Source organism: Chrysochloris asiatica, unplaced genomic scaffold (genome assembly GCF_000296735.1).
Source record: "Chrysochloris asiatica unplaced genomic scaffold, ChrAsi1.0 scaffold00395, whole genome shotgun sequence".
NCBI classification, from domain to species: Eukaryota; Metazoa; Chordata; class Mammalia; order Afrosoricida; family Chrysochloridae; genus Chrysochloris; species Chrysochloris asiatica.
The window spans coordinates 431003-449569 of record NW_006408913.1 but is presented as its reverse complement, the minus strand read 5'-3'; the positions used below and the strand labels follow the sequence as shown (position 1 = coordinate 449569).

The 18567-nt window shown below is 38.2% G+C and overlaps 1 protein-coding gene across 1 annotated transcript in view; it reads right to left on the bottom strand.

Moving 5' to 3' along the window:
* TMEM131 (transmembrane protein 131) overlaps positions 1-18567 on the bottom strand; it is a 291771-nt gene that overhangs the window by 41160 nt on the left and 232044 nt on the right. The window contains exons 18-25 of the mRNA XM_006876610.1: positions 16473-16577; positions 15046-15132; positions 11152-11304; positions 10976-11051; positions 10526-10643; positions 5302-5440; positions 5089-5198; positions 4585-4651 (exon numbers count right to left, since the gene is read on the bottom strand). Coding sequence (XP_006876672.1) covers positions 4585-4651; positions 5089-5198; positions 5302-5440; positions 10526-10643; positions 10976-11051; positions 11152-11304; positions 15046-15132; positions 16473-16577 — 855 coding nt within the window. The remainder of the gene's footprint in view (positions 1-4584; positions 4652-5088; positions 5199-5301; positions 5441-10525; positions 10644-10975; positions 11052-11151; positions 11305-15045; positions 15133-16472; positions 16578-18567) is intronic.

Genomic DNA, 18567 nt, shown 5'->3' with positions numbered 1-18567 from the left:
ATTGGCCCAGGATCGGGCGGTGTTTCAGTCTGCTGTGCATAGGGTCGCTATGAGTTAGTGCCGACTCGATGGCACCTAACAACAACAACAACAATTTGCCTTTTAACTGTGTTGACTTCGCACGAATGGTCAGCAAAAGCGACGGTGAGCAAAACTGACTTCTTTCAAGGCAATGTTATCACATGCTCCCAGTAGCCAATGTATCATCACTGCCATGCACAACAGTCCTTGACTAAACAACAGTACATCATCATTTTATTAATTCTTTACCCTGAGGATATATTTTTTCATATTCTGGTGGCAAAATGACAATGATACATAAAGCCCTTTTGCTGTTTACTGAAGTGCCATGTAATCTTGAGAAACTGTTGTTTGAGATGCAAGCTGAACTAGTTGCTTTTTTCATGGAACACAGCTATATCTGAAAGAATGACTGACAGTTAATTTATGATTATTTACACTTGGGTATCAGGCAGACATTTTCATGAAGAAAAAAAGCATATCTATCCCTTTAAGGAAAAGAACTGAAGTTTTCGCTAAAGATAAAATTCAATTTTTTGAGCAAAACTTTTTGAAAACTCCTTTTTACTGCTATGAGCGTCGCAGCTTACCATGCTTACAGAATATTCTGATGAGATTGGTGACTATAATTATGAGTGTGATCTTTTTTCATTATAGAGAATTAATTACAGTGAATTGTGTCACCATTGCAAGATCCACATATCTCAGTGAACCAGTATCTTCCAAATGACTGCTGAGCAGTGTTATAAAATCATACAGGGTGCAAAACTGGTAAATGGATTTTAATGTAATAAGTATGGAAAGTTCATTGCTATGATTTCAGATCCCACACTGCAGCTAAGTTAACAAAATACTATTTAGAGTTTTGGTACAGTGTCAAAGTAGAATAGCCACAATTAACTGAAAGTTAACTAAGATACTTCTCCTTGATCCAACTACATGTCTGTGTAAGGTCAGATTTATATTTATAAATAACCACAAAGTGAAACCTGTTACCCTGAGTTGATTGTGACTCTGGCGTAGTGGTTTACTTGATACGGCTTTTCTAGCACAAGTCTTTGTAACTCCAACCCAATGACTGGATGGGACTATGCAGTTTGGGTGATTTCTTCTTATCCTGATGGGTCTGTTCAAAAGAAGGAGGGGGCAGATGCTGGTAGGATTATAGGGTTCAGCTGAGTGACTGTGAATTAATTGTGATTGTTAAAACTTGGAACTCTAATGTGGTGATTGGTGAATTTTGCCATCCCACTGGGTTTAAAAAGAGACATCTTTGAAGCAGCTAAGGGGAATCTCACTACCATCAAGAAATATGAGCCTGGAGTGGAGCATGTCCTTTGAACCCTATGATCCCTGCATGCTGAGCCTCCAGGAGATAGTGAGCTGACACCAGAGTACCAGGGGAGCAGCACCACCATCACTAAGAGCCAGAGCATGAGACAGAATGGGCTTCCTGGCCCATGAAATGAGGAAGGCTGAGTGCCTTTGAGTAGGAGATTTGCTTGTAGAGTGGGGTGCCTTTAGGCACTTGCTTGGAGGAGCTAGGTTTGCTAACCCACAGACTTAGAGCTGAGACTTATGGTGGAGTGGAATGGCCTTTGGACATTTACTGGCAGCACTGAAGGAGCTTTGTAACATTGCCAGTACAGAGCCGCCAAGGAGCAGTTTGGTTGAGAAGCTGAGGACCAGAGAGATGCCAGTCTTCTTAAAAAAAAAAAAAAAAAAAAAAAAGCCATTTATCAAAGAATGTTATCTATGTTAAACGTAGGGGTTTATTATTTTAATTGAGTTAAGGAGCCCTAGTGTGGCACTATAGGAGAGGCACTGGACTGGGTTTGAACTGCCAACCTTGCAGGTAACAGTCCAGTGCTTATGCTGCCAGTAGCTCTGCAGGAGAAAAGACCCAACAATCTGCTCCTGTGAATATCACGGCCTACAGAACCTCATGGGGCAGCAGGCAGTTCAACTTTGTCACATTGGGCCACTTTCTATGAGTTGTAAATCGACTCAGTGCACCTAACAACAACAATCAACAAGGGGTCCCTGTGTGGTATAAATGGTTATGTGCTCAACTAGATGACGAAAGTTTGGTGGGTGGAAACCACCCAGAGGAGGCTTGGGAGACAGGCCTCGAGATGTGCTTCTGAAGGTCACAGTCTTGACAATTCTATGGAGTGCATAGTTGCACTCTACTCTGCACACATGGGGTTGTCATGAGTTGAGCAGCTAACAGCAACAAACAGCAACAATCATGTAGTACAACAGAAAGAACAAGGGATGACTTAAATTAGTAGTTCATCACAGGTTTGACCTTGGGCTTGACTTCCCACTTTAGGTTTGCTTTTCCCCTTCTATGTTGTTGTTAGGTGCTGTCCAGCCAGTTCTGAGTCTTAGCTACTCTATGCACAACAGAATAGAACACTGCCTGACTCTGCACCAGCCTCACAGTTGTTACGCTTGAGCCCACTGTTGCTACCACTGTATAAATGTATCTTGTTTGCGGGAGGTCTTCCTTTTTTCACTGACTCTCCACTTTGCCAAGCATGATGTTCTTCTCTAGTGACTGGTCCTTCAAACTTCACTGACAAAATGCCCAAAACACTAGAGACGATGTCTTGCTTCCTAGATTTTAATGAGCATTCTGGTTGTACTTCTTCCAAATGACAGATTTTTCCCATCTACTGAACAAGAAACATACTTTTCTCCTAGGGTGGCTGCAGGAGAAAGATGAGGCTTTCTGCTCCTGCGAAGATTTAAAGCCTTGAAAACTCTATAGCTGTGAGTTGGAACTGTCTTGACGGCACTTAACAACAACAAGGGTGGTTAGTGAATGCTCATGGACTATGGGAAGGGTTCTTCGGTACAGCCACTGAATAGTGAAAATCCTCCCCATTGCTTTTCTCTTCCTATCTCCTTCTTCTCCTTGTCTAGCTAGCCACAGACTGACTGACCAGATCAGCAGTCACTGAGGGCTGCCTACATGCCAAGGAGCCAACTGAAGGACATTCATGTGATTTTAATTTTTCAACCAACTTGAAAGAAAGCATTACTTTTACTTTTTCTAGGAATTAATAAAGATCCCTGGTGGCACAACAGTTAAGTACTTGGGTGCTAACTGAAAGATTGATGGCTTGAACCCACCAGTGGCTTCATGGGAGATAGACCTGGTGATCTGCTCTCGTAAAGCTCAAGGTTTTGAAAACCCTATAGATTGTTCTACCCTGTCCTAGAGGGTCACTATTAGTTAGAATTGACTTGAGGACACAAAATAACAATAGGCATTGTTCAAGTCTCGTTCCAGGTAGGGAAGACGGAGGTTCACTTGCTCACGATGACAATGCTTGTAGGTACAAAGCCATGGTTATTCTAGGAGCCAACCTCCTTTGTTCTCTGTAGGAAGCAGTGAACCTGAAGCATGGCATGAAGTAGGTACAAGGAGAGGTTCCAAAATCCAAACCTACTGTGACTGAGCCGATTCTAACTCATAGCAACCCTAGGGGACAGAGTAGAACTGCCCTGTATGGTTTTTAAGGCTGCAAATCTTCACAGGAGCAGACAGCCTCATCTTTTCCCATGAGTAGCTAGTGGATTGGAACTGCTGACCTTTCTTAACCCACTGTACAACCAGATCTCCTATAGAGAGAAGGAGATGATCATTCATTCAAAGTAATTCAGATGATGGAGAATTAACTAGGTTCATGCTGTCATTCAATACCTCCATAGTATTAACATGGGGAAGGAAACAAGGTAAGTGTAAGACAAACCCTCAAGAAGCTTATACTCAAATTTGAGTAACAAGACATCATATATCAACAAGAAAGCAAAAGACAAAAGTTAACAAGTGTAAATGAAGAGCCAGGGAGGATCAAGACAGCCTACTCGGTGAAGTCTTCAGAGTGAGCAAGACTGGCTCCAGGAGCAGGATGTTTAAGCATGGATGACATATGGTTGGGCAGAGAGAAAGGTATGGGCCAGTTTGCAGAGAACTTTAACACCAAGTATTTGTCTCCTGACTGATACATACACTATTTTAAGGGCCTATGTACTAATAAGTTGTTAGTGGCTGCTCAATTTATGTGCACATTTATGAAGAATTATCTACTGAATGAAAACCATGCGTGATAATGTGCTAAGCAACTGGAGCACGAGGTAGAGATGAACACAGCGAGCCTTGGGTCTGGCATTCATGGAGTTGACAATTTTATCAGAAAGCATCCTGAATTGATATTTAAATGACAAAGCTCATATTTTGATGCTAAATAAAAATAAACTATATACTCATGCATACCTTCCCTATACATTAGAATTTCTGATAGCTATAATGTAACTAACTCTTCATGTACTTAACATTTAATGTCTGCAAATAGGAACTCAGTGTGTTTCACCCTGATCTAAATCCCATCCACTCTTTCTGGTTTCTTTGCCTCAATTACTGGATCACTCTGACTTTTTCAGTAACTTGTCTTTCAGCCAAACGTAAGGGCAGCCATCAATACTTTTCTTTCACATTTGCATTGATTATACAATTATTTCTTCAGAATAGTAAGAATTCTGAGTACTTACATCATTTCTGAAGACTTGGAATTCTAGTGTTCTCAAATCTATCTTTGCCACCTTACTCAAGTTAAACCTAAAATAAAAAATGTACATATATTTCTTTATAAGCAACATCATAATGAACAGGATTATGGAATAATGAGCAAGTCTGCATCATATTCAAATTACTTTTGGCATATTACCAGATTAATCATCTTCAAAAAATTAAAAGCCATAATTTACAATATTTTATTCATTTTAAACTCAAAAGGTTCCACTTGCTTTCTCTTTACAAATTATTTGGTAACGTGTTCCATATTACTTTTTCTTGTCTTAAGCTGAAAGGTTTTCTAAATGCTTAATATCAACTTCCCTCCTTGAATCTTTTCTGCACTTCAGTTATAGATCCAGTATTTCTCTAAGTCGAATCTTTTAGTATATGGAACTATAGTAAAGTTCTAAGTATGTAAAATAATAATTTCTTGCCAATACACAAACATAAATGTTTTGATTATTTAAAGCAAAGCTCACCTGGATATTAGCTTATCTACAAAGACTGAAGGGCTGGAATATAAAGCCAGAGGAATAAACTGAACATAGATGGGAACATCTGCAGGATTTTCCAAAGTAATCTCTTCTTCCTTAAGTAAAGTGAGAAAACATTAAATGAAAGACTTCTACAATAAAAAACAAGACTATTTTATGACTGTATTTCCAGAAACCGATGTCCCTCTGCATACTTACGGAAGAGCAGTTTGTATTAGTAAGTGGAAATTTCAAGTGCCGGGCTGAGCTAAGTATGGAAGGCCAGGAGAGCTCAGCAGTGATTTTTGATACTATATTTTTTTGAAGGTCTGTATTTACTTCAAATGCGGCACTCAATCTAGAAAAACAATTTTTAAGTCATTGTATCAAAAGGAAATATTTGAGTTTTCTGAATACAAGAACTTCTATTATGCTGTATACGTGAAAAATTTTTCTTTCACAGAAAAAATGGGTTTATTGCTCTAATATTTCATTCTGCTTTTAATATTATATGAGGACATCTGTATTTGGCACTAAAAAATTGCCCAAACATTTCACCTCTATTTTCTTATTGAATCTGTATGAAAAATCCTAGAAGCTGTACCAATAACATTAATGCAATCTTGTGTAGGCTTTGAAAACCTTTTAAATACAAAATTAATAAAGATCAAAGCTGAAAGCTGGACAATATTAATTAACATATTTTAAAAAGATAAGTATATATAGAAATGCTATATATAAATCCTGTATTTACAAATATAAGATGTTATGGGGATTCCTAAAAGATCTTGTATACTTAGTGGAAAGATCTAGACACCAACAGCAAAGTGCTAATAATATTTTCAGTAGAATTTATGAGAAGGCAGTGGATTACTTGACATTTAGCCTTTTTTCTCCCCTTTATGATAAAAAACAAAACCAAAAATCTCAATATGCAACAAAAACTTCAGTTGAAGATACAATATGTATGAAGGTTTTATGATATATGTGAATTTTCCAGAAATTTTCAGGACCCCATTTCAATACCTTCCTACTTTGAAATGTTTATAAGCCAGATGTTTAGAACTCAGAGCACATTCTCTAAGAAAACAGTACTATAAATGGGGCTAAGGTCTCTGGGCCCAATCACTGACATCTATTTTAACTCATTACACTACTGAATTATGTGGTACTCAAGAGTACAGGTTTTACAAAACTGTTGTTAGGTGCTGATGAGTCAGTTCTGACTCATAGCGACTCTACATACAACAGAGGAAGTACTGCAGGGTCCCGCACCATCCTCACCACCATTCCTGTTTGAGCCCACTACTGTAGCCACTGTGTCAATGCAACTTGTTGAGGGTCTTCTTTGTCACTGAACATGATGACATTCGCTAGGGAATGGCTCTTCCTGATGACATGCCCAAAGTATGTGAGACTAGGTCTCATCATCCTTGCTTCTGAAGAGCATTCTGCTTCCAATACAGATTTGTTTGTTCTTTTGGCAGCCCATGGTATTTTCAATCTTCTTTGCCAACACCACAATTCAAAGGTATCAATTCTTCTTCAGTCTACCTTATGCACTGTCTAGCTTTCATATGCATGAGGTGATTGAAAATACCAAGGCTTGAGTCAGGCGCACCTTAGTCTTTAAAATGACATCTTTGTTTTTTAACACTTTAAAGAGATCACTTGTAGCAGATTTTCCCAATGCAATATTCATTTGATTTTCTGCCTGCTGCTTCAATGGGCATTGATTGCGGATCCAGGTAAGACGAACTCTTGACTTCAATCTTTTCACCATTCATCATGATGCCATCTCTTGGTCCAGTTGTAAGGGCTTTGTTTTCTGTATGTTGAGGTATAATGCATGTTGAAGGTTGTAGTCTTTGATCTTCATGAGTAAGTGCTTCAAGTGCTCTTTACTTTCAGCAAGCAAGGTTGTGTCATCTCCACATTGCAGGTTGTTAATGAGTCTTCCTTCAGTCTTGATGTTGCATTCTTCTTCATAAGACTAAGAGCAGAAATTCTCTTCAACATTATAACTGATACAGCAGAAACAGGGAGAACACAACATTCACTGTGTAGCTGGGGTATGTTGGTACAGGTTGGACAGGAAGTCAAGGGCTTTATTAGTTGGGTGCTGGGCATACAGAAAGGAAGGCAGGTGTGGGTGGGAGGTGAGGAGAGGAGGTTCCCTGCCAGCTGAGCCTAGGGTAGCACTATATGTTATTTATTCATTATTGGATATTTAAATTTGGAGATCATCTGTACTTTACAATATCCACTGTGGGAATATAAGGGGCCAAGGAGAGTTTTAATTACTGTTCTCCTACTGCATCCTCAAAGTAGAGTTGATCATGATGACACGAATGGAGTAAAGCTTTCAGAACCTTTCATTTGCTAATGGGGCCCAACTCAAAATGAGAAGAAACAGCTATAAACATCCATTAATAATCGGAACCTGGAATGTACAAAGTATGAATGTAAGACAACTGGAAGCTGAAAGCAATGAAATGGGACACATAAACACTGAAATGCTACTAGGCATTAGTGAGCTGAAATGGACTGACACTGGCCATTGGGAATCTGACAACCTCATGGTTTACTATGCCGGGAATGACAAAGTCAATGAAATGGAGTCGCATTCATTATCAAAAAGAACATTTCAAGAACTGTCTTGAAGTACAACTCTGTCTGTGATAGGATAATACCCATATACTCATAAAGGAGACCAGGTAGTACAACTATTATTCAAAATTATGCACCAACCACTAAAGTCAGTGATGATTGGAAGAATTTGAAGAATTCTACCAACTTCTGAAATTGATCAAACATGCAATCAAGATGTATTGACAATTATAGGTGATTGGAATACAAAGACTAGAAACAAAGAGAATGGATAAAAAAGGAGTTAGAAAATATGACCTCAGTGATAGAAATGATGCTAGATATTGCAAGATACAGAGTTTTGCTAGACCAATGACTTCTCATTGTAAATACCTTTTTTAAACAACATAAAAGATGACTATCAAGATGTATTGATCATTACAGGTGATTGAAATGCAAAGGTTGGGAACAAAGAGGAAGGATCAGTAGTTGGAAAATATGGCCTTGGTGATAGAAATTATGCAGGAGATTGCATGATACGGAAAATATGGCCTTGGTGATAGAAATTATGCAGGAGATCGCATGATACAATTCTGCAAAATCAATGATTTGTTCATTTAAAATACCTTCTTTAGACAGCATTGTTGTTGTTGTTAAGTACCACGGAGTCAGCTCATAGTGACCCTCCACAGCGTTTCTGAGGCTGCAAATCTTTATGGGAGCAGAGAGCCTCATCTTTCTCCCATGGAACAGTTGGTAGTTTTGAACTGCCAACCTTGGGGTTAATGGCCTGATTTGTAACCACTATGCTACCAGAGTTTGATTATACACATGGACCTCACCATCATTGTTCATATGCAAGTTCAGGTTGAGGCTGAAGAAAATTAAAACAAGTCCACAAAAGCTAAAATATGACCTTGAACATATCCCACCTGAATTTAGAGATCATCTCAAGAACACATTTGATGAATTAGACACTAATGACCAAAAACCAGAAGAATTGTGGGATGACATCAAGAACATCATACAGGAAGAAAGCAAAAGGTTATTAAGAAGACAATAAATAAGGAAAAGACCAAAATGGATGTCTGAAGAGACTCTGAAACTTGCTCTCCAGCATAGAGGTGTTAACCGCAATGGAAGAAATAAGGAGGTAAAAGAGGTGAATAGAACATTTCAGAGGGCAGCTTGAGAAGACAAAGTCAAATATTATAATGAAATGTGCAAGGACCTAGAGTTAGAAAACCAAAATGGAAGAACACGCTCAACATTTCTCAAGCTGAGGGAACTGAAGAAAAAAATTCAGGCCTTGACTTGCAATACTGAAGAATTTTATAGGCAAAATATGGAAGATGCAGAAAGCATCAAAAGAAGATGGAAGGAATTTACAGAACCACTGTACCAAAAAGAAATGGTGGATGTTCAGCTGTTTCAAGCGGCAGCATATGATCAAGACTCAATGATACTGAAGGAAGAAGTCCAAGGTGCACTAAAGGCACTGGCAAAGAACAAGGTTCCGAGAATTGAAGGAATACAAATTTGAAATCTTCATTAACAAACTGAGGCAGCAGTGGAGGCACTCACTCATCTACGCCAAGAAATCTGGAAGACAACTACCTGGCCAACTGATTGAAATGGGCACAAATATGGATCTCTTCCAAAGAAAGGTGAGATACTGTCAGCTGTCCTATCATTACTCTAGTCAAATGCTTCTCTAAAGTACATAAAAAGACCAATTTTCTACACTGCCAAATAAACATGTCTTTGCTTCTGAATCCAGGTACAGTACTGATTTGTCACTAGCACAGACAAGTGGGAGTGCCTGTGTGCCTCTGTGAACTGTGCCTCCTGTACCCTTTAACAGCTCAGCTCTTGGAAAGGGAGACAGATGTTGGAGCAGAGGGCTCCAAATAAGCACTGTAATTTTTCATTGGGATTAAATGTAGAAAATTGTTTTTTTTTTTTGGCGTTCAGGTGTGGCACTGTAGGAGAAGCACTTGAGTGCTAACCACAAGACTGGTGGTCCAAACTCACAAGCCACTCCTTGGAAAAGGGTTGCTATGAGTTGGAATCGACTCGATGACACTAAACAACAACAGAGGTCAATAGTAGGTAAAACATTCTTCCTTATATATATGGCTGTGTCTAAGGAGAACATTCAGTTACTCTATATAAAGACAACTTCAAATAGTTTGATTTTAAGGAAGAATAGTGTGTATATAGTTAGTCACCCCCCATTTTCCGACTGATTCCCAAACCTCACATATGGCAAGATCCACGGATGCTCAAGTCCTTGATACAAAATGATGTAGCATGTGCATATAACCTACACAGGTCCTGTATACATCATCTCTGTTGTTGTTAGGTGCCACTGAGTCAGTTCTGACTCATAATGACCCATACAGGGTTTCCTAGGAGCAGGTGGTAGGTTAGAACCGCTGACCTTGTGGTTAGCAGTCCAGTGCTTATCCTACAGCTTATCCTTACCAGGACTCTAGATTACTTATAATTCTGAATACAATGAAAATGCTGTTTAAATAGCACTTTCTGTTCCTTCTGAACATTTGAGGAATTGCTCTGAGCACTCAATTGTTTTTTAGGAGTCATTTTCCCCGTCTGATATTTCCGACCCACAGTTGGTTGAATTCGTCAATATGGAACCCAAGGATATGGAAAACCAACTGTATTTCTGAGTAATAGTTGATTAAAATGGTAACACAGAATGACTCATTTCTACCTTTCTGAAGCATACCCATATTTTCTTAGCTATTAAGAAGTGAAATAATATTTAGATAGTAGCATCAACTAAGAAGTTTCACATTGATAAAGAGAGCTAAAAAGCAAAGCCACTCACCTATGACCTGAATTTTCCTTGATCCCCATCCATCCTTTGAATAGGCTTTGATGCAAATCCCAGTCAGCTTCCCACAGATCTTCCTGCATGGCCACACCAGGCTGTACTTTGGGTTCAGCTAAAATGAGAAAATGTACAAAATGGCATAACACTGCCCTCAATCCATTAGTTAATTTTCCTTCAAATGATTTCTACAGAATCAAGAGACAGGTATGGACTTTGTTGTTTTTGTTAAGTGCCTTCGAGTCAGTTCTGACCCATAGCGACCCTATATAGGGTTTCCGAGGTGCAGCTGGTGAACTTGAACCACTATCCTTGCAGTTCAAATGATTTTGCAGTCCAGTGCATTAACCCACAGTGCCACACCAGGGCTCTGTGGACTTTAGTGGCAGCCTTTTATTAACAAAAAAATATTTAGGGGGAATGAGGAAGAAGCAGAAGGTAACTTACATTTGGATAGAAAAGGTAAGCCAACATAGCAATGATCCCCACACTGCAGTCCAGGATCAAAATAAATGTTTGCAATCTACAAAGAGGTATAGGAGAAGCATGAATCCCAAATACACAAAGGGTCACTAGAACAAAATACTCATTGACAAGAACTCCCAAAGAGAACACTTTCAAACCTTAGATTTTTTCCCTGGCTCCAAGTCTTCCTTGTTGCCCCGTAATCGTTTGTAGTAAAATCGCACATCTTCTGACAAAGAACGTATTTGTTGTATCTTTACCTTCTGTGAGAATGAATTCATAATATTTAAACTCTGATGAACTATTTTCCCCTGAAGCAAAAAGAAAAAACAACAAAAAAACTTGTTTGTATATGGTTGGGTTTTGAAAAAATAGATGCTTTAGAGCTGACAGGCATATTTCTAGGAAGCCAGAGTTAAGAATTTTCATCAGTTGATAATACCTAAATTTGTAGTCAGAGCCTCACCCGCCTTCCCCAAATACATATTTTCTGTTTGGTAGCATGTTACAGAACAATTAGCAGGAAAAATCGTTGCAATCTCGTGAAAATAAAAGTAAAAATGTTCAGTTTCATATTAAAATATTGAGCATGTTAACAAAGTTCAAAGAGAGGTAACATTATTTTTAAATTTTATTTTAAAAATACTACTTTATTGAATTTTTGAAGAAAGTTTTGGTGAAAGTTAGGTTCCCATTTAATAATTTTCACACAAATAGTTCAGTGACATTAGTTTCATTTATCACAACATGTCTCAACAATCTCTCTGTTTCACCTATTTCTCTTTCTAGTTCTCTGGTTTTCTTGCCCCATTATCTTCTCATCTTTGTTTTTGAGTAATTGTTGATCTTTAGGTGTCATATTCGTGTGTGCCACTCTTTTATTTGTAAAAGGTGATCTCAGGGGACAAGGCTTGGTTCTAGGTTTAAAGAGTGCAAAGATAACTTTAATTAAAGGAAATGGTCACTTTTTGTTTGTTAAGCAAGGCTTATTTATACCAAGGTACCATGGTATCTCTGATTCCTAGACATCTGAAGAAATCTTTACAATGATCAAACCCATTGGTCTAATATTTGCTATGAAGATACAGAAGTTAAGGGAATGTATAGGAAACAGAGAGTTGACTGAATGATGTTAAGGCAAGCATTTGGCCATTCACACAGCCTAGTGAGAGTAAAACATTAAAGGGCAGATAAGTTGCTGGGACGGAAAGCACAGACAGGAAACTGTTGGTTTCTCATCAACTGTGTCCTCCTGTGTCACCTGGTCTTTCTGTACCTGTAGCTGCAGTCACTACTTCTCTCATGCTCCTGTCTCTCCGGGTGCAGTGTGGATCAAAGAGGTAACAGTTACACAAATTCCTTTGATAATTTCTATTCCATCGTTAAGTATTACGCTACAAGTTATCTGACTAGATCTGACTATCTGATAAAAGAGATTTTACAGAATTTGGTAATATAATTTGCAGTTCAAAGCAAGCATCTGGTTCGGCAAGGTATGTAAAGATACCTCAAAGTGATATCTGAGGTAGTTCAGAACCCACTGCCGTGGAGTCATTTCCGACCCATGGCGACCCGTGTGCTAGAGAGTAGAACTGCTCTGTAGGTTTTTCTTGGCTGTACTTTATATACAAGCATATTGCTAGGCTTTATTTTTGTACAGATGCTTTCTCATTTACTCCATCCACGGGCTCTTTCGCTGTGCCATCCGTCTGCTGAAATGACCTGTTCCCTGCTAGGATTTATGCAGTGACTGAGATCACTGATGGAGAAGGTAGTAGAAAGAAAAGGTACAAGGTCCTTTTGGATAAATAATGAAGTTAGAATTCTATTTTTTGTTATTGCTGTTGTTAAGAGCCGTTGAGTTGGTTCTGGCTCACAGCAATCCTGTATAGGGTTTCCAAGGAGCGGCTGGTAGGTTTGAATTGCCAACCTTTTGGTTAGCAGTCCAGTACTTATTCTATAGCATCATAGTTGATACAAAGTGGAATTATAGGAAGATAAAGATGTGCTGAACATGTAAATTAAAAATTTGTATTTTTAGGGAGCCAAATTTTGAATTGAGATTTTATTCTATATAGTATTAAGATTTTTGCAATGGGCTGCTGCTTCTAACCCACCATGTCTCCTACCACAGGATAAAGACACTTCTATATTGTCCTGGAGTGGTGCAGTAGGATAAGCACTAGACTGTTAACCAAAACGTCAGTGGTTCAAACCCAACAGCTGCTCCTTGGAAACCCTATACCAGGTCACTGTGAGTTGGCAGTGACTTGATGGCACTTAATAACAACATATATGCCCCTAAAGGAGCCCTGGTGCACTGTCGCACTGGATTCCTAACCAAAGGAAAGCAGTTTGAACCCACCAACTACTCTACAGAAGAAAGATGAGGTTTTCTGCTCCCATAAGAAAAAAATCCTGTACAGAGTTGCTAAGAGTTGGGATCTACTCGTTGACAGTGGGTTTGGGTTTATAAGTGCCCCAATATGTCCTGAATTAGCTACAAAAGCCAGTGCCAACTCAAGGTTTCCCAGTTTCTTTTTTTCTTAATTCTTAGGGTCAAACCCAAATCATAATTTTGACTTCTCTATCTACTTGCCTCCTCATACCTGCTGCAACTACTAGGACCTCATTATGACATTCAAGTAGAGTTCAAACGATACATCTGAAATGTCTCTTGCCTATCTATGTTCCTGGCCTATCTATATTCCTTCATCTGTCTACTATCTACTAAATGCCCATTACTGGAGAGATCAATGTATGAAAAATAACTACAGCATTCTAAGGATCACATAGGAAATAACTAGTACTAAGAAATCTTCAGAAAAAGGGATCACATTCGAAGGATATAGTGGGAGAAAATAAGGAACAAAACTCAAACTTATAAATAAGACCAGGCTTAGTGATTGGAGAGAAACTAGTGGAAGCCCTGAGACTTAGTCCCCCTCCAGGTCTGGAAATAAACTCACCCCCATGGCTCAATTTTCAGCCAAACAAACAGGTCTATAAGGGGAGCAATAATGCTAGGGAGATACATAAACCATACAAGGGAGATAATCAACCATTTGCGATCAAAAGGGATGCATTTACTCAAGGATAAAGTGCAAAAGGACTAGGAAAGGAGGAGCAGTAGAAACAGGAAACACAGGGAGGAAGTGTGATAAGAACATTACACTGTAGGGGTTACAATCAATGACATGAAACAAAATGTGTATGAACTGTTGAATGGAAAACTGATCTGCTCTGTAAACTTTCACCTTATTCACAAGTAAAAAAAAACCCAAAAAACCCTTCCAGAGAGGAGATGACAATTAACTGAATCTTAAAAGATGTGTTCTTTGAAGGGAGAAGACGAAGAAAGGCATTCAAAGCAGAAGAAACAGTCAAAGAGTGGGTGTGTAAAAGGTTTTCTTGCTGCTGTCACACCTCTACATTCAAACCTGCTTCGTCACTTCTCATGTAGACTCTGGTCAGTGTTTCTGGGTTGGTACCCTGCTTCCAGGCACTCTGTTGCTACTTCCATGATTCTTCAGTCAGAGTACTAGTCTTTAAAGGTGAGCTCTGATAATGTCAAGTCTCTGCTCAAAAACTTTGAATCGCCATGGATTTAAATGCATTATTTTTTTTTTCATGCTTTCACCCCAAAACACCATTCAGTCTTCTCTCTTAAAATTTCCCTCCATTCTTGCCAAACTTGACAACGCACCATTGCCTGAACCTACTTCAGACATTATTGTTGTATCTTTTTTCAAGTTGATTCCTGGGCCCTGAATGCAAATCCTTGCCAATACCTTATCTATTATCTCTGTCAGAAGAAATTCTGTATCAACCAGCAGCACTTTGACTGTTCTTTCAGCAGTCTCTACATCTGCTGCACATTTATAAATTACGGATCCATTTTCCATTCTAGATAAAACACTTATTGAGAGAAAGGACTATTCTTTATTCTTCTTCGTATCTCTTTTAAGAATCTTACACAGATTAATAAAGGATAATGAACAACCTAGGGAACATGAGTTAGTAAGAAAAAGTCTGTAAATGAACTGTCTTACTGGAAAGGTAGGTGGAAGAACCATATGCTTTGGGAAGCAGGTAAGTGAGCCCACTGCGATCACAGCCTTCACAGGAATCGTTAAGATCTGTGGAGTCAAGAAGCAGACCACAACGGAATAAGTGGTGACGTTTGAATTTCATCCTGACAGTTAACGCATTATTTTTTTATGGAATAAAAAACACTTCTCTTGGAACTTATATGTGCAATAGCCAACTTATAACTAATATTGAAATCAACTACAGATAGTGTTTAATCTGTCCAATGTACTTAATAAAATATATCAAAATGCAATAAATTCGTTTGGATATATTTTATGATTCACTGAAAACACAGCAAATAAGACTAAACACTGGGGAAAGAATGAAGACAGGTCTCACAGAATACAAGTACTTTGTAGATTATTAATTTAAGAAGGAAAGTTAAATTGTAAAAAAAATGTGTGAAAAATCCAGCATTTTCTAGCATTATGCAGATCTCTATTTTTTTGATATACAGAAATCAACATACTTTTTAAAAAGTACATTCTAGATCTAGAACCTCAACTGAAGCTCAATGAGTAACTCACAAAGGTATTTCGGTAGACTATTTTCTCTTAATTCTTATTTTCATCCATACTAACAAAGACTTATACAAATTCTGAAATGTATTTATTTTTACCATGAGTGGTAAGTATGAATTACTCACTTTTGGAGGGAATTAATTTGACATACCCCCAATAAATTATTTATTATTAAATGGCCAATTCTGTTTATTCTGTAGTTTTCTTTCATGTGGGAGTTGTGTATGCTTAAAACAGGTAGGAGAAGGGGTAGAAAGTAGTTTTAGTGGTATTCAACTTCTCAGAGCTTATGATAAATACTTAAAATGTTATTTAAAAAAATTAGGTTTGTCAGAAATATAGTCATTCAAAATCTTGCTAAATGCAGTATGTCAAACTCTACAAAGTGTCTTTTAAAAATTCTATATCAGAGATCTTTTTGTCCCTTGATTTAAAATGAATTATTAAACTATACACATGTGAACTCCAATTAAGACATGACTCCTTGGTTTTATCTCCCCTTCCAGAAATGTTACACAGGTGCATATTTATAATTGCAGAAAGACTCAGAGACCACTAGCTTAGAGGAAATGCTACCAGGTTCCGTGCAATTCTAAAAATACCAAAGGCATTTTTCTCAAGTTGCTTTCTTAGTTTAGGAGGTTTGGGCTTTGTCAGAAAACTATGTGCTAATGAACATCAGTATTCTGTAAGCTATTCTGTAACATTTTCTCAAAATCTATGGAATAAGAGAAAATTACATGAAATAGGCAAACTATAACTTTCTGGGTAAACTTATTTTTCTGTTTCTATAAAAACAAAACAACAAAAAAAGGACTGAATTATTCAGAAAAACCCAAGTGACATTAATCCCATGATGTCCTTACCTCATAATCTGTTGTGATCTGTATGGCTCCATCATGAATCCCTTCTAGTTTTTTTGCGGTTAGCTTGACTCTGAACACTGCAAAATAGCCTGAAGCTAACAGGACCTGTATGCAGCAGACATAACATCAGTCATTCAAGTTTCACATTCAAATGGAAATCAAGGATATAGTGATAAACTGGCTTTCAAACACCAACACAGTTCCAGTATGACCATGAATTACTGTACTACTGTACTAATGTCTCAAGATCATGTCCTTTCCCTGATGCACATCTACCACACTTGTCACATGACCATCAGGAAAGGTGGCTTCAGAAGGCACAAACACTCTCAGCTGCCAGGATGGGAAGGGGATGTTTCTCTTTCTAGTAAAGTACCTCACTCACGTATCGATATGAGGGTAAGTAAAAAAGTATGGTTACTAAAGGAGTCCTGGTATGGTACTGAGGGTTAATGCACTGGACTACAAGGTCTGTTTAAACTGCAAGGTCTGTTTGAACTGCAAGGTAGGTGGTTCAAGTTCACCATCTGCTCCTTGGACACCCCATACAGGATCACTCATTATTAGTCGGAACCTACTCGACATCACTTAACAACAAAACTACTAAAGTTCTAGTTCACATATGCACAAGTTGATTCCAAACAAAACATGTTTAAACATGTCTCTGAATTCAGGACTTAGTGGATGGCTACAGACAAGTTCTCTCAGGTATACACTTGTCTTAGCCTTGCTTCCTGTTAAGTGTTGTGGAGTTGGTTCTAACTCATAGTGACCCTGTACAGGGTTTCCAAAGCTTTTAAACTTTTCAGGAACAGAAATCCTCATCTTTTTCCTGCTGATCGAACCACAAGGGCTCGATCTGCTGACTTTGTGGTCCGCAGTTCAGTGTTTATCTCATGGAGCAACTGTGCTCTCTAGTTTTTCTAGGGTGTCTTATTAAAAAAAAAAAAAAAAAAGACATTTTATGCCTGAGGAAAAAGTGATTTTGAGGTCATGGCTAATACTAAATATTTTAGCACAACTTAACTGGGTATCTTCCCAAGTCATTGAAGCATTACAACAAGTTGATAGGAATGCTTTAATACATAAAAGTTTTTAGCTGGCTCAAGCATTTTAAGGAAGGTTGGGAAGATCTCAAAGATGAATCCAAGGCAGAGAGGTAAGCTCAGGAGTCTATTGTTCTTAGTTAGGTGCTGTATAGTCGGTTCTGACTCATAGGGAACAAATCACTACCCAGTCCTATGTCATCCCAACAATTGTTAAGTTTGAGTCTGTTGCTGCTACCACTGTGTCAATCCATCTCCTTGAAGAGTCTTCTTCTTTTTCGATGACCCTCTACTTTACCAAGCATGGTGTCTTAATCCAGGGACTCGTCCCTCCTAATAACATGTTTGAAGTATGGCTTCTAAGGAGCATTCTGGTGTACTTCCAATGCAGATGTTTTTCTTCCAGCAGTCTATGGTACTTTTAATATTCTTCTCCAACACCCTAACTCAAATGCACTGATTCTTCTATTGTCTTCCTTATTTGCTGCCCAACTTTTAGATGCATATGAGCCTACTGAAATACCATGGCTTGGGTGAGGCATATCCTAGTTCTCAAATTAATGTAATATATCATTTGACTTCTTGACTGCTGCACCCATGAGTGTTAATTATGGATTCAAGCAAAATGAAGTCTTTCACAATTTCAATAATTTCTCCATTTATCATGATATTATTTATTACTCCAGTTGTGAGGATTTTTGTCTTCTTTAAACTAAGATGCAACCCATATGGAAGGCTGTGGTCTTTGATCCTCATCAGTAAGTATATCAAGTCCTCTTTGTTTCCAGCAAGCAAGATTGTATCATCTGCATATTGCAGGCTGTTAATGAGTCTTTCACCAATCCTGATGCCATGTTTTTCATATAATCCATCTTCTTGGATTATTTGCTCAGCATACATATTGAATAAATATGTTGAAATATGTTGAAAGGATACAATTCTGCTGCACACCTTTCCTGATTTTAAACCAATCAGTATCCCCTTGTTCTCTTCTAATGCCTGCTTCTTGGTCTAAGTACAATTTTCTCATGAGCACAATTAAGTGTTCC